This window comes from Phodopus roborovskii, unplaced genomic scaffold, assembly GCF_943737965.1.
Source record: "Phodopus roborovskii unplaced genomic scaffold, PHOROB, whole genome shotgun sequence".
In the NCBI taxonomy this organism is placed as follows: Eukaryota; Metazoa; Chordata; class Mammalia; order Rodentia; family Cricetidae; genus Phodopus; species Phodopus roborovskii.
In genome coordinates, this window is record NW_026126689.1 from 7,254,519 (window position 1) to 7,279,589 (window position 25,071).

The 25,071-nt window shown below is 41.2% G+C and overlaps 1 protein-coding gene across 2 annotated transcripts in view; it reads right to left on the reverse strand.

The window, feature by feature from the left end:
• Window positions 1-847: 847 nt before the first annotated feature.
• Trim24 (tripartite motif containing 24) overlaps window positions 848-25,071 on the reverse strand; it is a 100,571-nt gene continuing 76,347 nt past the window's right edge. Inside the window, exons 8-19 of one of the 2 annotated variants that reach the window (XM_051174644.1) lie at window positions 24,766-24,883; window positions 22,446-22,612; window positions 18,658-18,831; window positions 16,192-16,365; window positions 15,039-15,174; window positions 12,697-12,769; window positions 10,929-11,097; window positions 9,267-9,592; window positions 8,580-8,712; window positions 6,434-6,508; window positions 2,318-2,467; window positions 848-1,640 (exon numbers count right to left, since the gene is read on the reverse strand). In XM_051174644.1, coding sequence (XP_051030601.1) covers window positions 1,431-1,640; window positions 2,318-2,467; window positions 6,434-6,508; window positions 8,580-8,712; window positions 9,267-9,592; window positions 10,929-11,097; window positions 12,697-12,769; window positions 15,039-15,174; window positions 16,192-16,365; window positions 18,658-18,831; window positions 22,446-22,612; window positions 24,766-24,883 — 1,905 coding nt within the window. In that variant the 3' untranslated portion in view covers window positions 848-1,430. Of the gene's footprint in view, window positions 1,641-2,317; window positions 2,468-6,433; window positions 6,509-8,579; window positions 8,713-9,266; window positions 9,593-10,928; window positions 11,098-12,696; window positions 12,770-15,038; window positions 15,175-16,191; window positions 16,366-18,657; window positions 18,832-22,343; window positions 22,613-24,765; window positions 24,884-25,071 lie in introns of both variants that reach the window. The other variant, XM_051174643.1, reaches the window with a different exon arrangement.

The window sequence follows — 25,071 nt, forward strand, 5'->3', positions numbered from 1 at the left end:
CAATCTAAAGAAAAAAAATCTTCTCTAAGTTTACTATGGCAAACTAAAATGTTCTTGTATTGTGTCAAATCTTGGGCTACTAAAACGATACAATGATTTTATTCTATCTTAATCTCATTTGGTGCTTTGTTCATCTGAGCCTCCACCCATCCTCCCCACCCCACCCCCAAAATCCACCAAACAAGAAAAAAAGAATACATATTTTTTCTCTCCCAGAAAGAAAAATTCTAAATTAAGGCAGATCAATGACAAAATATGAAGTTCTGTTAAAAACAAGTGAGCAGAAAACCAGCAAAGAGATGCTACAGAAAAAAAGTTTTCCACTTATACCACCTCCCAACCACTGATCTTTTCCAAACCCGGCAACATACTTTCCACTTGAAACGATAAAGACGGGAACTTAAACTGGGTGACCACCAGGGCACAAGATGAAATCTTCTATCAAATATTGGTATTTGACGGTACTACTAAAAGCCACACTAGAAGCTGGGCATAGTGGCACACACCTTTAATCCCAGCACTCAGGAGGTAGAGGCAGGTGGCGCTCTGATTACAAGGCTTGCTTGGTTGACACAGTGAGTTCCAGAACTATATAGTGAGGGCCATGGAGTGAGACCCTGACTTGAAATAGACAGACAGACAAGAGAGAAGCCTCCCTGCAAACAATGAGCTTTACAAGCACCACCTGCACAGCAGGGGAAACAACCCCTAACCACCTAGCACACACACTTATTCCCTTAAAGGGAGCTGAAGAAAAGGTAGATCTAGAAAGACATGAGAAGATGGCCTTGAAGACCTGCTATGCCCAACATTTCTGACAAGATGAAAACAAAAACAATAGCAAACGTTTGTTTTTCCTGATTTTCTTTAATGCACTTTCCACCTCACACGGACACTACTGGGTGTCTCAACAGCATCTGTCCACACCTTCCCAGCAGGTACCCTGGAAAGAACTCTTCTTCCCACTCGTGTTTGGGGAGGGTTGCTTTGAAGCACAGTAAACCCAACTCTTACAGTTGGCCATAATTAATGGGTAGTGACATTAATATTCTAAAAATGGATTATCACACACACTCAAATCACACTAAAGTCTCAACTTACTTCAAAATCTATTTTCTTTCTATTGTAGCTTTTATTCCCGATTGTTGTATAAAATCCAAGTGGGAAGAATGTCTTTTCTTTCTTTGCTGTTTCTTCTTTTCCTACCTCTTCTTCCTCCTCTTATTCTTCTATACATTTCCTTCCTTCATTCCTCTTTTTTAAATTGTCAATGACAAGAGGTTAAAGAAATGGGTCATTAAAGAAACCAAAGTCTAGTGAACAGCAAAAACACATCAGAGAGCTCACATACCCTGCTGTGTCACGATGTTAAATCACTGACAAGGTTTTGTCTTTGTTTCTGTAAAGGACATTCTCTTAGCCAGGACCGCCTACTTCAGCAGCTGCCGGTCCTCCATGCTCTTGAGCCGCCTCTTCCGGGGCTGCACAAAGTCATCGTCTGAGTCATCACTCAACTTACTGTCTTCTGGTTCACTCCTGAATTCTAGTTTCGGGAACCTTTTTTCTGGGTAAAGATTCTTTAAAAGTTCTTCAAAATAGCTTTCAAGTTTCATACCAGCATTGGCTACTTCCGAATCAGGCTGTGGGATAAAATAAAGATAGGAATTAAAAACCGAATGACCAATGTCTCAGTCAATAAAAATAACCTCATAATTCTGTTCCTTTCTGTCACACAACTATGAAACAACGGACTCTTGAGACTGTAGACAAGTCACTAATGTCAAACAAGTAAAAGCCTGGCGACATCAAGTCTAGAGAGGGCCAGCTAATAAGTAAGCCTTTTTACCGAATCGTTCAAAGGGAAGTGGTAATGACAGGGACGGATCACACCAGCAGGATGACAAGTTCATCATGCAAGGTCATCTCAAGAATGAAAAAGCGTTGTATAAAGGAGGAACAAACAGAAAAACCAACGGGATAGACATAGTTCAGACAGAGTGATATGAGAAGATTGTTAAAGTTTCAGTACTTTTTGGTACATTCTTACTATTTCAAGACAAACACAGAAATCAAAGTCTAAAAGTACACAGAGTTTGCAAAATAAAAAGGAAGGGGTGCTAGACACTTATATATTTCCTAATCTGTCTCGTATCAGGTGTCTTGCATTTGTACTCAGTACATGATAAAACTGCAGATTACATGTGGGCAAGTCTTCCTAAACCTCCTTTATACCCTGGCAGGCCTGGGCACCTCACTGTTGGCAAGCTGTTTGGGTTAAGATTACTCTTCACATTGCCGTTGCCTCTCCCCATCTCACCTCATTGAATTCAGCACAGTTTTGGAAGATCAATCTAAAATCAGCCACAAAATCTTCAGGCTTTGTATACATGCAATAATCCTCCTGAAGTCTTTTCTTGATGGTTGATAAGTCCATTGGGTTTTTAATTATTTTATAATAATCAGGCACCTTACAAAACAAATGAATTATTATAATATAAGTAGATAAGTTGTACCTGATCCTATATACATATAATATATATAATACATGCGATTTTTCTTCACATTATTTTGTCATTGGTGAAAAATAAAATCAAGAAACAAACCTATTCACCAACATTTACAAGTGCCAGCTGTGTCCCACAAACAGGCTTTGTGGTATATTCTCTAAAACCTTAACACTTTGGTTTACATTCATAGTATATACTGTTGGGCATCATACAGGTAATTTAAGTGTATCATATATGTATATCGTGTATCATGACCGTCTCCCCCCTTCCTTCCCTTTAGCCCACACTCTCCTTCCATCCCAACAGTCTCCTCTCCGAAACCCCCAGGTCCCTTTACCTTTTATGTAGTATATGTGCATGGGATACCAGGAGACCCACACCTGAGAGAAAATATGCAACATCCTTCTGCATTTCATTTAATAGAATCATCTCTATTTGTATCTATTTCCTAGAAAATGGCATACTTATATTCTTTATAGATGGCTAAAAATCCAATATGCGCACACACCCCATTTTTTAAATCCATTCACCTGCAGATGATGAGCAGTTAGGGCTATTCTCTCAGCTACTGTGAACAGAGCTATAATAAACATGAATGTGCAAACATCTTTGCTGTACAATGTCCTCTGAACATATAACCCAGAACAGGTGAAGTGTAAATGGCCAATACACATTCAGAAAAAAATGTTGAATAACCTTATCAGGAAAGTCAAAACTAAAATTACATTGAGGTGCTACCTCCCACCAGCCAAATGGCTACCATTAAGTAATGAACGCACAGCACGCTCGCACAGAATGCTGATGAGGTATAGGAAAAAGCAAACTCTTCTATGTTACTGGTGGGAATGTAAATCAGTTCATTATGGAAATCAGTATGGAGGTCGCTCAGTACCATATAATCTAGTTAGCAATGATAGTGAGACCCAGTCTCATTATAAAAAAAAGGAAAAGAAAAAGAAATTGAGTAACTGTTAACTATGTTTGTTTTATCCAGCAAAGTTATCTGATAAATCTGATGATGGAGAAGCCTTGTTGTGTTGGTGCATGTTTTGAATACCAGCACTGGGGAGGCAGATTCAGGAGAATCTCTACGAGGCCCAGACAAGCCTGGTCTAGCTAGTGAGTTCCAGGCCAGCAGAAGTTACATGGTGAGACCCTGTTTCTAAACAAGCAAACAAATACCCATTTAAAAAGGATGGGCCAGCGTGGTTTTGTTTTGTACTATTCCAAGTAGTGAAGGGCCCAACCCTCAGATGTGACACTAAATAGCATGACCATGGAAACTCTAACCCTGCTGAAAACTAGTTTATACTCCAAATGAACAACCCTGGCAATTTCAGGGTAATTTTTAATGCAATGATTTATATAAAACGGGTTAACTTGTGCCTGCTGCTATTATGAATAAAAATGCAAGTCAGAATCATAGAAAGTAACAATTTTGGGTTCTATTTTTAAGTTTCCTTTTTTGGGCTGCGGCTATAGTTTAGTGGTTACATATATAAACCCTGGGCTCATTCATTCCATGGTCCTCTAAGAAAAGTCTTATTTCCAAAAATGTAACTATTGGAAACAGACATGGTGATGCAAGATGACCCCGTCAAGTCCAGGGCCAGCATGGTCTACACAGGCTCCCAGGCCGGTCAGAGCTACACAGGGAGTTGTATATTCACTGTACATGAAACTGACCGTCCTGAGTTAAATTATTTATGAGTTTTCTTTTTTCTAGTTTGCATTAATTTTTAAAATCCAACAGACCACAAGTAGAAATGTAACTGGGAGGACAAAGAACTCAAGATCATTTTCCCTCTATGCTATGAGGCCAACCTCAAATACACGAGATCCTGTCTTAGAAAACCCAACCACAACCGCATCTATTCAATTTCAAAAAGAGCTTGGAAACCACAGAAGGAGGACGTATTTTATGTGTGGCATCCTTTCTGATATCAAAGTTATTCCACACTTTCAATATAGATCTGTTTGAGATAAACATTCTCAGCATTTTTCCATTATTAAATTCTACTTGCTATTTTAAGTCTAGACCTATCAAGGAAAATATGGAAAATTATAGAGGTCTTTAAAAAAATAGTGGCTATTTTCTCCAACAACTCATGCCATATAAGCCTTCTAATACAGACACCAAAAAACCATCGCAACATGAAAGTAAATTGGGTGGGATGAGAAAGGATATCCAAGAAACAAATAGAAAGTATCAGCCAATTGGCACTAACATATTTATCTGTTTAGGGAAATTACATCATCTGTAGAAGATGAATGAAACTTGGTATCATCATGTTAACTAAATGAGAGAGAAAGAAATGCTACAAAGGACACGTAAATAAAGTGGGACTATGTGGAGGGAGGAAGAGGCTTTAAAGTGGTAGAGAGGAGACAAGGCAGGGTAGTGGGAAAACAGAATTCTGTCCTCTGTCTTCTATAGAATTTAGATTTAATACACATCCACCCACCTACCCATCCACACATACATAAACACAGGCACACATATGTGCTACAAGAAAACAGACATCTTGGGGAGAAGGGAATCAGTGACACAAGAGGATATAAGAGGATAGTGAGTGTGTGTGCATGTGTGTGAGTGTGTGTGTGAGTGAGTGAGTGTGAAAGTGAGTGAGTGTGAGTGTGTGTGTGAGAGTGTGAGAAAGTGAGTAAGTGTGTGTGAAAATGAGTGAGTGTGTGAGCATGTGTGAGTGAGTGTGTGAAAGTGAGTAACCGAGTGTGTGAAAGTGAGTGTGAGTGTGATTGAGTATGTGTGAGTGTGAAAGTGTGTGAATGTAAGTGTGACTGTGTGTGAGTGTGAGTGTGTGAAAGTAAGTGTGTGAGTGTGAAATTGAGTGTGTGTGACTGTGTGAGTGAGTGTGTGAATGTGTGAAAATGAGTGAGTGTGAGTGTGAGAGTGAGTGAGTGTGTGAGTGTGTGAGTGTGAAAGTGAGTAAGTGTATGAGTCAGTGAGAGTGTGTGAGTGTGAAAGTGAGTGAGTGTGTGTGAGTGTGTGTGAAAGTGAGCAAACTAAATGATGTGTAGATTTGAAAATTGTGATGGAAAATTAATGACTAAGAGGTATACGTTAGGGCTTATGGCAAGAAGAAAAAACTAGAGAGAAGATAACTCCCTGACTTCGGAGTGCAGGACCAGAGCCCAGGAGATAAAGGAGACAGCCGAAGTTCACCACCAGCATCCTCCCTGCCCCATTATCTTGAGAGTAAGGCCACTGAGCCTGCCGGCCTTGCTCTCTGTGAAATCTCTGTAACCTTGGAAACCTTGTGAGCTGAGACTAGCGGTCTCAAGCCTCCCTCTCCCTTTTCCCTTTGAAAAACGCTTCGCAATTGTAAGCACAGGCCTTACTCTTCGATAGAGTGAGGTCCCAGCCGGTTTGGTTCTTAGCAATAAAAACCTTTTGCTTTTTCAGTCAGGAGTCACTTCCTTGGAGGTTGAGGAAACCTGGTATGCACAACACAAATGTCATAATGACACCAAATATTTTATGTGCTAAAAAATTAGCATGTATTTAATAAGAAAGCATCGTATGTGTTGTGTCTTTAAGATGTGGATTAGGAGTCTGGGGAGACAGTTCAGTCATGCAAGCATGAAGACATGTATTTGATCACAAGCACCTATGTAAAGAGTCAGGCATGAAGCACACTACAAACCCAGCACCGAGGGGGCAGAGATAGGCAGATCCCTGTGGATTACTGGAGAGGCCAAAATCCCACGGCGAGGGCCTGTCCCTCTGCACCCTCACCCTAACACCTGCACACATTCTCCAAAAAAAAAAAAAAAAAAAAAAAAAAAAAAAAAGAGACTTGTATTAGATACAAGAAATTACTGAAATGAGAAATTAGGTTCTCATAAGCCAAATTTTAAAAAATTATTCTACCATGTAAACATGTATAAATGACATTAACACTTACAGTTAGAGGAACAGGGTCTTGGAAAGCCAGGCTCATTTCATGGCAGTAAAGAAACAGAAGCAGACGCTCACACTTCTAATGAAAAACACAAATAATAGAATAGTGAAGACACAGCTTATTTTCTCAAAGAATCCACAGCCCTCAGAATAAAAATTAAAGCCCTAGGAATACATAAGAAACACTGAATCTAGCCCAGTGGTGGTGGTGCACGCCTTTAGTCCCAGCACTCGGGAGGCAGAGGCGGGTGGATCTCTTGAGTTTGAGGTCAGCCTGGTCTACAGAGCTAGTTCCAGGATAGCCAGAGAGACTCAGAAAAACCCATCTGTAATTATGTAAATAAACCAATCTCATTAGAAAACATATTTTGAGTTCCTCAAGATAAGCCCCCCCATCCCGTCCCCATCATGGCAGTCACCAGAGGAAACATGGTGGCAGAGCCTGTTCCCTCCCTGTAAGCCCCGTCTTAAAGACCCCTCTGCAAACAGAGATGCCCTCTGTGAGCACTGTCCCTTCTCCCTCTCAGGCCAGTGAACGCCTCCCAGTGGACATCTGCAGTACTGACACTGCGTACAGGTCCCCTCTTACACGTCAATTTTCATGCTGTCTTTCTTTCCTCTTTTTGGTGCTGGTATCGTGCGTGTGTGCGTGTATGCGTAGGGGGGACGGACGGAGACATGGTTTCCCTCTGTAGCCCTGGCTGTCCTGGAACTCAGAGATCCACCTGCCTCTGCCTCCCGAGTGCTGGGATCAAAGGTGAGAGCTACCACTGAATAGTTTATTCTTTTTTAAAATATATTTTGATAAATTCTTTAGTAATAAAAAACTATAGTTAAATGTCAAATAAATTTTAATGTGGTTAAAGTATGGAATTATTTGCAGGAACAGTAAATCAAAAAGTCAATCTCACTGTCAATTCTCAAAAATACCCTGAGAAAGACAATTAATTGGTGGGAATCAATGACAGAAATTAAGGTAGGCAAAATTTAAAAGCTTAGACTAAAGCTAGGCATAGTGGCTCATGCCTATAAACCCAGGGATCGGAAGCTGAGGCATGACGACTGGACTAACAGTGTCACCCTGTCTCAATAAACAAACAAACCAGAAACAAAGCTAGGCTTGGTGAAGTGTATTCAAATGTCTTGGAATGCTGTGAATTCAAGGTCAGCATATGCTACACAGAGAGTTCTAGGCTAGCCTGAGCTGCAGAGTGAGTCCTTATGTCAAAGGAAACAAACAAACAAACAAACAAAAGAATGAACAAAGCCAAAGCCTTTGTTGGTTTAGGTGGGCAGTCAGTAAAGTGAGGCGTTGCCTGGACTGAGTTCCAAGAGGAATGCAAGGAAGCCAGATGTGCTGATGCGTACATATTTAAAATCACAGCACTATACATGTGGAAAGCAATGGAACCTGGCGGCTCACTGTCAGGCAACCTACACTAATCCCCAAGCTCCACAGCAATGAGAGAGTATGTTTAAAGAAGGGAGGGCTGTCTTCTAGTACCACCCCTCCCCTCCGAAACCCAGCTCTACTGCAGGACAGACTATTCACTCTGTTCAAGCACAGTACTAAACCTCTACCTAATAAAGTTCTCTTCTGTTTAATTAAGAAGTTACGGTTCAGTGGGTCAAGTACTTTTCTATTCGAGCACAAGGAACTGCATTTGGATCCATAACACCCAAGTAAAAAAGCCAGGCATGGTGGCATCTGGCTGTAACTCTAGTGAGAGGAAGAAGGGGAGACAAGTTAACTCAGATGCTCGCTGGCCAGCCAGTCTAGCCCCGAGAGCTCCAAGCTCAGTGACAGGCCTACTCTCAAAATACGGTGGAGAGCAAAACAGGCAAATACTCTGGCCTCCATGTGTAGAGGCATGGGTTAGAGACCTCCCACATATGAGTGTATACACACACACACACACACACACACACACACACACACACACACAACTATCTATCTATCTATCTATCTATCTATCTATCTATCTATCTATCTATCTCTATTGATTAATATTCCTATTCTGTGTGTAGAAAGAAGGAGGGGAAAGGAAGACTTAAAATTCAGTATAAAAACCAATGCGTGCAATCATAACCATCCTAATACTTTAGTGTAGAAATGCTCGAATAACTAAACAAAACAAAAAGAAACTTACCCTTTTATCTATTGGTGTTAATTTAGTAAGGCCTTCACTTTTCCTTTTTTCTGAGTTGTGACTGGGAGCATCACAATCATATTCAACTTCTGGCTTAGATAGGTCTCGGCAGAAAGTACAAATCCATTCTCCACTGTTGGGACAACGTGCCTCTTTGAGAACAGCAGGTCTCTCTGCACCCCTTCCCACCACCCGCAGGTCATCTATGACGAGTGTCTTTGGCCTGGGTCTTACTCTCTGCTTGTTTATCACTTACTACTAGGGACAAAGCAGTATGGAGAAGGAGGGGCGGAGATGTGACGCAAAGGTCTAAGAGGTCAATAGTAAGTTCTGACCAAGCATCACACTTCTGACCCCCTCATCTCTCATCTCCTCCACGCTTGGTTACAGCTGTGTGCCTAAGGCTGTTGGCGTTCATCACAACAGGTGAGCTTGCAGAAGCACACAGACCCGGAAGCAGGAACAGCAAACTGTACATCAGTGATGGGGACTATGAGGAATACATTTCTGCCAAATGGAATTTAATTTCTGCATGCATTGTTATTAACAACTGTCAAAACTCTTACAACTGTTCATTTAAAGCCGTTCCACCCCAGCCTCCCCCCCCTTTCATGCCCTTGCTGCCAGTTGCATCCACTTTCCTGTGCTCCCACGACGCTCTAGCACATGCCACACTCTGAGTTTTACCTGGGGAAATGTGTCAATGTGGGCACGTGACAGGTGAGATGGAACACTTTAGGACACTTCTCACAGCACAGCAGCTCCCCTCCATTCTGACAAACCGCACACCAGTCCTCGTTGGGGTCGTCCTCCTTCCTGGCCTCCCCAGCATGCACCGGGGACTTCTGGGAGGCATCCAGCCACTCGGGCTTTCCATTGGAGGGATTTTCCTGATGAAGTCCCGGTTGGTCTCCTGTGCTATCAGGAGCATCAGATCTTAACACAGCTTCCTCAGAAGAGCTCTGATTACTGTTTAAGAGGAGGGAAGTAAGTATGCTTCTTGGATAGTTCGTCTGCAACCAAAGAGAGAACATTATTTATGCCTGCATGTTTTGAAAGTGACCTTTTAGTCTCCTGATGGCTACAATAATTAAAGACCAAGCAGGCAGTGTGGAAGTCATCACATCAGCCGTATAGATACTTTATTGTAGCTACTAAGCCAAATTTCACTTCAGACACTGTGCTGGCTAGTTTTATGTCAATTTGACATGAGCTGGAGTCATCTGAGAGGACGAAACCTCAGTTTAGAAAATGCCTCCATAAGACTGGGCTGTAGGCAAGACTGTACTGCATTTTTCTTAATTAGTGATTGATGGGGGAGGGCACAGGCCACTGTGTGGCAGTCCACCCCTGGGCTGGTGGTCCTGAGTTCTATTAGAAAGCAGGCTGAGCAAGCCAGGGCGCAGCACCCTCCAAGGCCTCTGCACCAGCTCCTGCCTCCAGGTTCCTGACCCATTCTGAATTCCTGCCTTGAGGTCCTTTGATGAACTGCCAAGTGGAAGGGTAAATTAAATAAACCCTTTCCCCCCAAGTTGCTTTTGGTCATGGTGTCTCAGCACAGTAATAGGAACTCTAAGACAAAGATTGTGCCCAAATTCTGGGTTTGACACTAGGATGGTGAAGATTCCCAATTAAAAGGTGTTACCTCCTTCAAGTTTTGTTTCTGAAGTTTGAAATTAGCAAATGTGGATATAATTAAAAACAGACATTCTTTGGAGGTAATTATTTCCAAACTTAATTTGTTCCAGAACAACAAGTTGGCTTAGTTGGAAAAGTTATCAGATAACATGAGTTCAATCCCTAGAACTTTCATAGTGGGACACTTTATTCCAGCAACTTGTTCTGCCTTCCATATGCCCCACCCCCTACATATAGTCACACAATACAAACAAACGTTTAAAATGTTTTTGGTTTAGTGTATGGAGAGCTGCCTCGGTGCAGACCCCAGGTTCAGTCCCCACTGTGCACACGGTGTGGCTCACAATCACCTGTAACTCCAGTCTCACATCTTGAATGGACCTATACAGACATCAGACACACACGTGGTAGACACACATGCAGGCAAGACATGCATACAAGCAAAATAAATAAATCTTATTTAAAAACTAGCTTGTTCTACTTTTTTCGTCCTTCCTTTCTTCCTCTTCTTTTTCTAAAGAAGGTTGATCTTCTGCCTCAGTCTCTGAGTAGCTGTAAGATCCCCGTGACTCCTGTCTGAATAGTTCTCTCTCCACAATTGCCCGAGGCTTCTGTTCTCATACTATAGTCTACTTCAAGGGTGTTCTATCAAGGGTGTCCCTTTTCTTGCCTCTTAAATAGGAACAGTACTGCAAGCACTCATGTAATTACATTTTGAGGTCTAGATTCTTCATCTGATTCTTGTTTTACTATAACAACAGGAAAATCATAATTTTCAGGTGGTCCACTGTTTTCTTGTTTTATTCGGATTGGCTCCAACATGACTACTGGGACTTTGTGTGTAGAATCAGCTCCTGCTGGTTTGCTGGAAGAGCCTGAGCTGTGAGGGAGAAAGCAGGAAAGGGTCACAAGATCAAGACAACCTAAAAAAAATAGTAAATTGAAGAACATTCTGGAATAATGTAACTTCACAATAATAATCCTATCTTATATCAGCAGTGAATGATGTTAAAATTGTGGAGTCAGTACAAATTTCCTTGATGACAGAAAGGCCCTACAGGCTAACCTTTCACATAGATTCACCATGTATCTGAAAACTTAAGTAAAACCAGACTTGAGTATTCTAAGGTTCTCTAACTGATCAACTAGATATGGCGTCTTAGAAGTAACATCTGTTTAGTCTTTCCCAGGTTCCTGTCTAGTCACAAGAACTCTAGGGACAGCAACAACGCTAGACTCTTTATGCAGTTTGTGATAAGACACTAGAATATCATTTGTTGGTGGTTGCTCCTTAAGGGTAGTAGCTGGGCAGAGGCCTTGCACCATTAGCCGCTTTGTGCTTTTTTTGTCTAATTTAAACTTTATTTTTTATGGATTTATTTATTTATTATATATACAGTATTCTCCCTGCATGTATGCCTGCAGGCCAGCAGAGGGCACAAGATCTCATAACAGATGGTTTTGAGCCATCACTGGTTGCTGGGAACTGAACTCAGGACCTCTGGAAGAACAGCCAGTGTTCTTAACCACTGAGCAGCCACTCTGTTCTTATGGATGGAACTACAGGCAAACCTCCTCCTAGACAATGCTACTGTCAAATGGTAAACAAAAAACGGAGCTTATGTCTAGAAGCAAATTTTAAACACAATGAGGGCCGAGCTAAGTAATAACTTAAAGCTGGGCAGTGGTGGCACACGCCTTTAGTCCCAGTACTAGGGGAGACAGAGACAGGCGGATCTTTGTGAGTTCGAGGCCAGCCTGGGCTACAGAGTGAGTGCCAGCATAGGCTTCAAAGCCACAAAGAAACACTGTCTCTCTCTCTCTCTCAAAAAAAAAAAAAAAACAAAAAAACAAAAACAAAAACAAAAACAAAAAACAAACAAACAAACAAAAAAAAAAACCCTTAAAGAAGGAGCTTAATTGTCAACCCGTCAGGGAAATAATGCTTGTTTTTTTATATTTGCCTACAGATTACTATGTTATAACCACTTTTGTCTTTGCTAGCATGATGTCAAATACTATCTTTTTTTATTGTATCAACATATTAATTAAACATTAACAGTTAAAAAAGATGTACCAAATATCAAAACACTGGCAACTGCAAGGAATTTATGCACAGTTGGCTCTTAATGTCCATGGCCTTCACATATATGGATGGAAAGTACCTTGTGGGAAGGAATGTGCCTATAAATGAACATGTACACACTATTGTTTTTTTTGGGGGGGGTGTAGTTATTCTCTAGACAATGCAATATAACAAGTTTTATAAAATAGCCGCATTGTATTAGGAATTGTCAGTAACCTAGAGATGATTTTAAGTATACACCCAAGTATGTGCAGGTCACATCTAAAGACTGTACCGCCTTGTATAAAAGACTTGGAGCATCTGCAGATTTTGGTATACTCAGAAGGATCCTGGAACCAATTCTCTGGATACTGAATAAAGGCCATACCAGTAAATATCGTTAAATCAAATTACCTTCCTCGGCTCCCAACGCTGGAGGCACTAGGTGAGCGTATTGGGGGATGGACGCTAGTCATAGTGACAGGTCCTGAGGAGAAGGAGGACACAGACATATATAGGTGAATGGATAATTAGGCACTCAGGCTTGTTGAATGTGCTCAATTAAATTATAATACCAAAACCAAGAACATCAATACAATTCTATGGCACAATAAGCTTATCTTTAATATTTGCTACTCCACGGTGCTATTGACTTCTGGGCAGTGAGGAGGTCTGTGCATCACTGTATATCTCTATACTCCCACCCTTAAGTACTAGTAAAACATTTTCATCAAATCTTTTCTTGCAGTACAGTAGCTAGAGGGTTCCAGAGCCAGTGAGAACTGCAGAAGAGAAAGGGGCTCATTTAACCAGTGACATATAGGACATATAAGGTGTTCAAGGGACAGCAGGGTGGCTGGGAGGTTTAGGGCACTTGTCAGCCAGCCTGACAACCTGAGCTCAATCCCTGGAACCAAATGAGAACAAAGTGGAGAAGTCAAAGTCAGACGCAGATGTGAAGCAATAAAGACGTGAACTGCTGCTACTAAAAAAGTCTATGCTCAGGCAAATAAGTGTAATAACAGTAAAATCTATACTCTGGAAGTCTACTTAGTGTCTGGCAGTCCATAGTAGATAAATAATGTCTTCAGAAATGTTTTGCCAAGTTACACTATTATCTGTACACATGAAAGTACTTGATGACATTTTCATCAATGGAATTGTTTCTCTTTAAATCTTTGCTAACTCAGCAGTAAGAAACTAAATCCTGTTTAGGTTCTTCTTATGACTAGAAAGAGGAGACATTTTTGTTTAGTCAGTTTTGTTGGATGTCTTTACTGTATAAGGTGTCTTTTAGCAATACCAAGAGCATCCTAATTTATTCATATGTACTTGTCCTTTATTTAATTGCAAATTCATGTTTAAAATAAAAATCTCCGCTTAAATTTTGTAACCGCTATATTTTTTGGTAACAGTGTAGAAAGAATTGAGTTCACGCCTTTCCATTATTCCACATAGATGCTGTTGTATAGCTAATGCCTCAGAACTCAAACAGACGCCTCCAGGGAAAAGGGAGGCTCCTAAGATTCAGGAAGATCAGGAAAAATAGGAGACTAATGAAACCTTTCAAAATCAAGGATGCTCAAGTTGAAGTTAAGGTTCAGAAAGTCTGGTGGAGGGAACTAACTGCGAACTGCAGATGGCTCCCAGGACCGGGCTCTGCCGAGTTATCCACCACGCCAGGCAGGGTATGGGGAGCTCACTGGTTCACAGGCTAGATTTGAATGTAATTCTTTCTTTGCCTTGTAACCAGCACATTATCTGGATGTTATTTGTTCTTGTTTCCTCTGGAAGTCACATGAGAGATGCCTACTATATCAAGCTCCAGGAGTAATAGCTAGAGTGTTTCTTGGAGTAAACAGGTTGTTATTATAAGTTTTTTTGTGACAGGGTTTCTTGGCTGTCCTAGAACTCGCTCTGGCCTTGAACTCACAGAGATTCACCTGCTTCTGCCTCCCAAGGGCTGGGATCAAAGGTGTGATCAAAGGCCGCTGGCATTTGGTTTATGAAATACTATTTTTTTAAACACTTACTTTTATGTGAATTCGGTGTTCTGCCTGCATGTGCATAAGTGTTCCACATGCATGCAGCACTTGGGGAGGGCAGCTCTGAAGCGAGGCAACTGTAAGCCAGCAGGTGGGCGCCGGGAACCCTGTTCTGCTGCAGGAGCCATCTCTCAACCTCCTCGTATTAAGTCACATTAAACACAACTAAACACAATGAACAAAGTACCAAAGATGGCTCATTTATTTTAATTAATAGATTTGACTCTAGACCAATTACATTCTAGAAGAGGCCATATCCCAGGCAACTAAATGAAGGTGTGCTAAAATTTGCATCCTACCCCCCAAAAGAGAGGCTGAAATTGAAATAATATAATAGTTTAACTTTAGTTTCCTTCTTTGTGAGGAGTACTAGCTATATATGGTATAAAAACTCAGGATAGTGATATGGGCTCAGTGGTTTAAAGCACTTGCCACCAAGCCCGATGACTTGAGTTTGAACCCCCACCTGGTGGAAGGAGGAAATCAACTCTAAGTTGTTCTCTAACTTCCACAGTGCACTAAGGCATACAGGAAGAAGTGTACAGGCAAATAAAATAAACATATAAAAAGGAAACCTCAGTATATAGTTATTACATCACTTTAAAAAAGGCAGGACCTCCCCTCATTGTGAAAAATGAGAGAGGAATTTTTAATTATTGTTTGTAAAAATTAGGAAACATTTACCAATACAAATTCACAAGGGGGCTTTACCTGCAAGGCCTGGAGACGGCACTGACGAGTTTGGTGACTGCACCGTTCTGTTTGACGGGGGTCTGGGCTGGCTGTGGTCTACACTCACATCTTTCCTTGCAATGTTGTCCAACATGATAGTACTCGAACAATCAATCTTCCAAGAGAATAAGTTATGTCAGGGCAAACTAACTTTGTAAACTAAAAAACCACTTTAAGTTTACAAGAACACTTCAATCCTAAGTTCTATCTTTGTTTTTTTTTGAGGCAGGGTTTCTCTTTGTAGCCCTCAGTGTCCTGAAACTCGCTTTGTAGATCAGGCTGGCCGTGTGTGTAAATGTTCACGAGTACTTCACAAACAAATGTTTCATGTTTGGCTGTAGATATATCAAGACATTGAGATTGCCTACGTTTGCAGGGTAAAAGAAGGGCAAACGGGGCTGAAGAGATAGTTCAGCAGTCGAAGGCACTGGATGCTTTCCTAGCAACCACAAGGCAGCTCACAACTGTCTGTAACTGCTCCAAGGGATCTGACACCCTCTTTTGGCTTGCAAAGGCATCAAGCACTCTTGTGGTACACAGACATACATGAAAGCAAAATACTCTCACACACACAAACAAGCAAGCGGGAAACAAATGAGGACGATGTGGAGAACCAGCATCACAGCACTATTTCCTGCCCTTAGAAAGACTGTTAAAACGTCACTCGTCAGGGTTAAAGACGTAAGGGTTAACTGATCGTTAATTTAAACAAGCAAGGGCTCTCTGTGATATACGCCCATGGAGACAAGTCTGCTGGGGTTACTGAGGGAACCCCTGCCTCTTCCTGGTCTTCTATCTCTGGAATTCACTCTATTCTTACTCTCCACATTCTAGCTGGGCACTTTACGGTCTAGCGTTCATCCTGCTTTGCTCCTTTCCCAGCCTTGACTCTAGGGTGCATCATCTACAAACATCTTTAATGTCAGAGCCCAGAAAAACATTTTTTTTTTTTTTTTTGGTATGTCCAAGTGTTCATCATTTGTAATTTTACTCACATTTTATTTCTAAAGGATAAAATTTAAGCTTTCAGAAATAGCTGGTAAACCAATAAACCCACATCTTAAACTGAATCCAGATCACTGACAATTTTCAAATGGAGTTATTTATTAGAACAGATTATGTATAAACTTACATCCGGAAGAGATGGAAGATTGTAAGACCCTCCTGCTGGTGCGCTCAGATCAATCATGGGCGAACTATACGATTTTCCATCGTACCCTGCGGCACTTGTGATTGTGGGACTAGAAGGCGTGGAGGACGAGCCGCTAGCAGTTGTGGGCGGGGCCTGTCCACTGCTGATCTGCCACTAGAGGACCAAGGTGAGGACGAAAACAATCGAGGTAAGCAGTCACTCAGTATCAAGAGAGAAGGCACAGTCTGCTATTTCAGCTCAAATGTTTTTTCAATGGCAACAAGGGAGACAAGATGCATATTACGTGTGTATACACGTGTCAAGCAGATTAAAAAAATAAATAAGCTTCTTTTTTTTCTCCTGGCAGAGGATAGTTAGCATATACCAGAAAACCACTGTACCGTCTTGTAAAATATACATACATATACATGAAATGGACAAGAAACATTAAGAATACAAATCAACTTCGAAGTAAAGCTGGAAAATTAAAAACATAGATTATTTTTGTCCCTACATGAAATGACTAAAAATAATTAGCCACAAATTAGGGCTGTCAGGTTTTTATACTTCTCTTTCTTATTTTTCACATATGAATGGTATTGAAGAAAGCCTTCTCATTCAAATTGGAAGCTGTGATAAACACAAAGGTAATGATAGGTGTGCTGTGCTGAATGATACAAAATTGAATCATATTGTTGGGTTGCTTCAAAACCAACACAAAGTATAGTATAAATGATAGTTAGATAAAAGGCATGCAGTAAGTATGTACTAAGGCAAGGGGAACAAAATGTTCTCCACAAAATTATTTCAATTATTTAGTATATTTGAAAAGCAACATGAAAAAAATCTCATAATAGGCAGGCTGAATGGTTCCCTAAGGTTATTCAGCAGAAAAACACATTATCATTTATTTATATATGGATGGCATTGTAGAGTGATATTCTGAAACTTGTGTTGAAAAATCTTAGTTGTAAACATAACTGTAAAAAACTACAAACAGAAATATATGAAGTTGAGTGTGTCTTCAGCACCTATACATTCAACAATTTTATCTCATCCTTATATAACTTTGCTTCCTCCCTTTAAAGGATAATGAACCATAGTCGATGGACGCCTTTCTATGGTTTTCCCTCCATGTACAAGATAAAATACACACAGAAATGAGGTAGTAGCTCACAAAAATTCACGATAGCATCTTACTAGCCAAAAAAATGTATATATTACACGAGCATGTTATAATTTGGTAAATTTATGCACTAAAACTAATTTCTGCCAAGCTTGAAGGCCTGACCCCTGGAGAATACACAGTAGAAAGCAGAACATCTTCTGACCTCAAAACAGCAGCTGTGCCAAGAATTTTGCCCTAACCCCTACACCTCTACCTCTGTTTCTCTACCCCCCCCACACAAGCCAACCATTTTTTTAAGAGTAAATCTGATTCTACAAAGTTTAAGAAAATATAATCATATTCCTCACAATATTTCTCCTGGTTTATTTGCTTATTTATTCATTTATGTTTAGATTTTTATCCAGAAAACATTCAAGAAAAAAACTAGAGTATCTGCTGAAGCATGGGTACAACAGCATCCCCAACACTGCCCTGCTATGGGACTCTCTACTTCCCCTGGTAGGAATGTTTCCACCTGCCCAAGAAATGCCAAGGACAAGATGTTTCCTACCCTCTTACGGGTGCAGCTTAGCAAACAGCCCCAGTTTGGCCTTGAGGCCTTCTGTCTCGTGGGCAAAGCTGGGGATAGTGATGAGAAATACCCTGTGTGCCTCTGTCCCTGCTTTGAAGTACGCTGAGCCATTCCCACAACAGTATCTCAGAGTGCCAGTAGAGGCGCTCTTGTGCAGAGCAGCATGTAAGCCCCTGCTTTCTGTCACACTGAGTATAACTTGAGGTCTTTGGTACTTGGTCACTGGCAGAAGGCAATAATCAACGCATTAAAATCTAATAAATGGGGAAGAAGAAAAGTTGAGTGCTTGAAAAATGCCAGGTATTTCTTATATACTTTACGACAACTCCCAGCATAACTCTGCAATGAACTCCAATTTTTCTAGCTGGAATGAGACCTAAAAATAATGTATGTGCTAAGGTCATAAACTAGGAAAGCAAATACAATTTGATGCCAAGCAACAACTTAAACCTTCACTTATAATGATGAAATAGAACAGGTGTGAAAATTTAAATATTATTAAATAAAAACTGAGTATGTTCAATCAGACCCTAATGACATAAACAAACAGATAGTATGCAAGGACCCCCTTGATTATCCCTGAGATGTGTTTTCGTACCTCTGTCCCCACAGATGCGTTTCCAAGTATGCTCTGTAATTTCTATTCATTTAAAAAGGCAGGCATGCAGGCAACCTTCTTCACTTAGTGTACGTTTGTAAGTTCATATGATCCGAAGCACAGAGTAACAGCAGTACAGAAAACACTGCACAGAAAGGTAATACACACCTGCTTTATGGCCTGTTGAGCCAAAAATGCCATCTGCAGGGGGTTGGGTTTTATTGTCTGTCTTGGTACACTCTGGTTTGGTGGATATCGAAGCTGTTGAGGATAAGGAGGAAGAACTGGTCCATTGGGTTTAGGGCTGTGATTCTGAAAGTTTATTAAACGTGGTGGTGGATGCTAGAAAAAAAGAGAGGAAAGCACTGTAGTAAATGGCCTCTTTTCCTGCATAAAATCCCAAAGGAGAGCAGCTCTGCCGTAAAAGACTCACTGAGACCACAAGAAGCCATGTGGAGGATGGCAGTCATCTATTTTTTTTGGGGGGGGGAGTGACTGGGAAAGGGAAGGGAAGGAAGGGTGGGGTGCGCAGCAGGAAGGAGGGTAAAGAGGAAGGAAAGCAGCTGTCCCCGTGGAGGGCCAGGTGAGGGAGCACACCTGCTCTGTCTCCTCTGCCTACTGCTCAAGGCGGGCAGTCTCAGAGGTCCCAAGCGTCATGCCAGTCTCTTTTTGAGCACATTGTCTTCACAGTTGGGCATTTATTGCTTCTTTGTTGAAGATACCGTAAATGTGTATGATCAGAACAGAACTTCTTAGAGGGGGGAGGACGTCTTCCCCACAGGGAAACAGGAAGTCCTCACCACCGTAAAGTTCACGTCCCTACTGCCTCCCCTACTCCTGCAATTTCTTTCCCCCTTCCTCCCTTGGTTAAGAATGTATTACAGAACCACTAAAAACAGATCTTTATGCTGAAGTTCCACAGGTGACCCCAACAGCTCTGTGCTTTTCCTATGAACCCTGTGACATGAGGGTTTTATACTATGAAAAAACAAGCAGAAAACAAAGAGGACTTTACTACCGTAGAGATCTTCTACATTTTAAGGAAAAACACTCAAACGGTTTTTCAGGGAGAAGAGACATTTTCTGTCACCTGAGTCTCACCCTCTCAGTAACTGCTCAACCCAATAATTCAACAACAGCAACAACAAAAAAATGACACTTGATGCCAGAGGACTGGGACTAAATGCTAACCCTGCCCGTAACATTAAGACCCTTATAGCAGAGCACGGTGCAGGGTGGTATTCCACTCATTCCTGAACTATTACAGTTGGGTTAATTTATGAGAATATTTTAACAAATCCAAAAGACTATCAAAAATCAGGTATGATTTTTTTTTTGGGGGGAGTGGGTGAGTTCAGAGACAGGGTTTCTCTGTAGTGTTGCAGGCTGTCCTGGAACTTGTTTTGTAGATCAGGCTGTCCTCGAACTCAACAGAGATCTGCCTGCCTCTGCCTCCCAAGTGCTGGAATTAAAGGTGAGGGCTCAAATATGATCTTAAACAGCAAAAGTAGTGATATTTTGCTCGATTAATTCATTCAAGAAATACAAGATGAAAAGAAGAAACAGGGACAGTAACTGAGCATGGTAGACTTGCAGGCATGGACACAGTGAGAGCATGGCTATAAAGCACCTATACTGGTAATGTCCGTGCTCTCAAACAGCAGATACACCCACAGGGTGTAACAGCGTGGCCTGTATAGCACTAAATCAACAGTCTATCAAGTCTGCGCTGCTTAGTTTGCTACATAATGAACTACTCTACACTGGTTGTCACCCAGCATGTCAGGAACGCACGTGACACAGTTCATCTTTAGAAGAACTATGGAACTATCATGTAACTGACTTTTTATAAGCTAATGCTTTCAATCTACCTGTCCACACAGGCAACTGTAGAATATGATTTGCATACTCCACATAACCAGAAGCATAAAGACCTATTGCCTGTTTTAGACAGGCAGTGTAAAAAAAATTACGTTCATGCACAGTCACATGTACAAAAGCTGGTAGAAAATGAAGAAACTAAATATACAGGAAGACAGTAAACTAAGAGCCAGGAAAAAGGTAGAAATGGGTATTTGACAGAACAGATTTAAATATAAGAAAAAGGATAGAAGACTAAAAATAATACATAAGGTAAAGATGTAAGGAGTACTTCTAGGTTAGAAAATTAAGTTGTATAGTAGAGACTTCTTATAAATTATACTGCTAAATGCTACAGACTGAAAATCAAAAGCTAACTTCTGAGAAAAGTAGGCTGAATGCCTGGATGCTATTTCTGTTTGCCAATGCTTATATGTAAAAGCAACTTCCTTTACATGATTAGTAACTGCTTTGGTTACTTCTTGATAAAAAGGCAATTAAGATGATAGGTTCACTCCTTTCCAGGCTAAAAACTAGCTGCAGAACACGTGCTTTGGCATGTGCAGGGACCTGGCTGTGTCCCAGCACCACGAAATGAGCAAACAACAACAAGGGCATATATGTCTGTAACTCTCAACCAGGGTTGAAGAATTCTTTGAAAGCTACTTCAATGTTTTACTAAATTGCCATTCAAAAGGCAATGCCATTTGTATGCTTTTTTCATAAAGAACCACATTATATACACTAGTGTTAATAAACTACAAATAAAATGAAGTTTCCCCCCTAATTAACATTTCCTTTTTAAAAACCAGTTATTCCTCCTATCTGTATTCATTTTGGCTTTTGTTGCCATGACATTTTGAACTGAGCTTTGTTCTTAGATGTAATAACAATTCTTAGCCTAGTTCTGTCCAATGTGCTTGGCTTTTATACACGCCAGTTCATTAGCATCATTTACTAACATCATACAAACTCCCCGTACAGAGAGTATAAAATTAAATAAAAACTGTAAACTCTATGAAAGGTGTGGACGAACTCTTTACCAGGCCTTTTTCATCTAGGTATGTCTGGATCTAACCAGATTGGTTAAACGATTTCATAAAAGCACATAGAACAGAAGCTGGATTGGAGGGCTTGGAGAGATGACTCAAGTGAATCGGGCACTTGGTGAACAAATGTGTGTGCTGAAGTTCAGATCACCAGAACCCACAGAAAGAAAGCAGGGTGGGCATGGTGCTGACCTGTGACCTCAGCACCCAGAAGGCAGAGGCAGATGACCTCTAGGGCAAGGTGGCTAGCTAGACTGGCTAAATCAGTGAGTTCCCCGAGACCATGCCTCAGTGAGCGGTAAAGCAATAAAGGACTCATGTCAACCTCTGGCGTCCACAAAGGACAAGCGCATAGTTACCTGTACATGTGTGCATGAGGACATGCACAGACACACTTGTTCATCATACAATGCATACACATGCCAAGAAAGAAAAGGTTTGAAAAATGACAGAATATTACACATCTAGTAAGAATAGGCATAGTATACACGGATTTGCTCAGAAAAAAATTTAAAAGGCTGAAGACAGGATTCTAATGAGCCGCCTGATTTTTTTCTCCATTGATTATTGCCCTAGTTTCTAGAATGTAGTGTGGGTTTCTAAATATTATTTCCAAAGAGATTCATGCACCCATATAGGAATTAGAGGTACACAATTGTTTTTCATCCATTACAGGCATAAGTTATTTGAGAACACAAACATTTATCCTTTGCCAGAACTGGATGACAATGTATGGAGATTGAAAATAGATATTGCAAACAAATAAATCATTAAATCAGTTTGGAGTTGAGCTAAAAACTAGGTTCTGGGTCAAGGATCCTTTAATGCAGTCACTGTTTAATACCTAAATGAAGGACAGTGTGTGTGGGTGTTGGTTACTATAAGGTGCTGATCACAATCACACTACAGTTATCTAAGTTAGGACAGGCCTGCTTCCAAATTTACCTGGTGAGAGATGGAAGGCTGCTGGATGGGCCCCTGCATTCTAGGGTTTGGTAAACCCACAGGTGCCGGCCTCCGTTGCACCTGTTGCCTCTGAGCCATTACCTGTTGCTGCATATGCTGGAGCCGTAACTGAGCTAGGCTGATCTGTGTTGGAAACTTGGATAACTGGTTGGAAGGTAAACCACCTGGTGGCTGTGAGCTCTGTTCCACGACAGGATTCTGCTTAGATATTTGTGGCTGGCTCTCTTTATCCTCGATTACTAAAGAACCTAATTAAAGAGAAAGAAAACAAGGTAAAAAAAATTTTGATAACTGATGAAATGACACATTTTATTTTATATGGCTACTGAGTTGGCTCCTAATGAGGATTTTCCAGACAGGGTTTCTCTGTGTAGACCAGGCAGGCCTCAAACTCAGAGATCTGCCTGCCTCTGCCTCCAGAGTGCTAGGATTAAAGGCGTGTGCCACCAACGCCAGGCTCCCAAGGTTTTTATGTATATTCTATATGAACTGACCATATATAAATTTTTATGAAAAAATAATTCATTAAAAAATAATAAGACTTTCAAGAACAGCCATCTCCCTAGCCCACAATTTCTGTTTCTAAAGCTGTTTCTTTTAGTAAGGTCAATCAAAGTGCTGGATATACACCGATAAGCGTGGCTAGGGGCGTGTCCCAAACTGCCCTGCAGGGGCTCCATCCCCAGGCCTTTTCTTCTTCCTTGTATGAATGGCATTTGTGTCAGCCTCCTTCTTCTCTTCCCATCATGCAATGCGGTGACCTCACTGTCTCCCTCGCCAGCTGCTATTTCCTTTCTCACATATAATCTAGTCTTGGGGGGAGAAAACAACGTGTTCCAGGGTTCTAAAACAAACCCAGAACCCAACTTGCCATCAAAGAAAATAATGTTTGTTAGAAACAAAGTCTAAGGAACTTTGGAGCTTTTGTTCACATCATTTCCCTGTGATGCAACTGAAGAGCAAAAAGAATATTTATTCATTTAAGAGAGGAACAGGGTAGTTTAGTGGTAACTTTTGACTGCACTGCTTGCAAAGCCTACCGGCTTCCTAATGTTACCATGATGCTGTTTTCTGATTCAGTGAGCTCAATACTCAAGACCGAGTACATCTGTCTGTATGTTACCCATCACTTACACACTACCTCTCCCCTCAGCCCCTTTCTGTGCATTTGCACAATTTATAACCCGAACAAGAAAAGATCTAAACCCCCAACAAATGGGGAGGGAAAGAAAAACCTGCTGTAGATAGATGAAGTCACTGGGCCACTTGGCTTGAATAATGGCTTTAAACTCACACTTCTGTCCAGCCTTCTGACACGGTGACACAGTGCTGTCAACTATTGTCACCTAAAAGCTCGGGCTTGTAAAGTCAGAAATTAATTACAAAAAACAAGATTGGAAGAAAAAAAAAAACTCATAATAACTATGATTTTGTGCTGGGTAGGCTGTGGGTTGGGCATCTATAATCTCACACTTTGGAGGTGAAGACAGAAGATCAGGATTCTATAGTCTACCCTGATCGCATAGCCAGCTTAGGCTGGCCTGAACCACATGAGAACTGCTCTACCCTCACCTCCCAACCCCATCACCACCACGAAAAGGGTAACGTGAGGAGAGAGAAGTGTGTGAGTGGTTAGAAGCTCTGGCTGCTCTTTCAGAAGGCCCGACTTCAACTCCTAGTACCCACATTAGGTATGTCACAACCACCCGCAAGCCCAGCTCCTGGGGTTAAGTGCCCCCCCCCCCCTTCTGGACTCCATAGACACTGTACATACAACACCTAGGTACAAAGGCAGTTCAATAATAGCATGGGATGCAGTATCTCTTTAGAAAACATTCTAACAGGACCCCAATGGACATGGGTAATGTGGGTCACAGCACCACACAGGAAAAAACAAAACAAAATAAAAACCAACCCTAAAGACAGTCTAGAGGAAATATACTCTGACATACACAGAGGTAACAAACAGGATTACTGGGTCTGGAAAGATGGCTCAAGAGTTAAGAGCAGCACCAACTGCTCCTCCATTCCCAGCACTCCAATGGCTGCTCATAACCCTCTGTAATTCTGATTCCACGGTGATCAAGCGCCCTCTTTTGGTCTCCATGGGCACCGCACACATGGTGAATAAACATACATGCAGGCAAAACTCTCATATACATAAAACAAAACAAAAAAATAAACCGGAAACATAAAACAGGGTTTATGGGGGGGGGGTGAGGGGCATTCCTAGATCCCTAACTTAGATATCCCATAAGCTAACGTATTTTCCTATTATCACAAAACAAGTATGTATCTATTCATACGTCTGTGTTACCATATGTCTATGTTAATGACATAATGACTGGGAAAAGTGTGGCTATTAATGGATGGAGATATTATATTCAGTAATGTGACTTACCCAAGTTGATAATATTTTGGGCCCAGAAACTAGGATCACAGTGAAACTGGATGATGTTGTTGGTCACAGGAGAAGCATCACACCTTGCACGAAGAAGATGCCGTAACCGATATGTAATCTAGAAGGAAGCAGAGAAAGAACATTAGTGTATTTCTTGAGAATAGCTAAAACAGCTTCTGGTATGTGTACAAACAATCACATGTGGGTTATAACAGTGGTCATATAAATCAGGCATGGTGGTGTATGCCTTTAATCCCAACAATTCTGGGGCAGAGGAAGGAGACCTCTAGAGCTGAGGATAGCCTG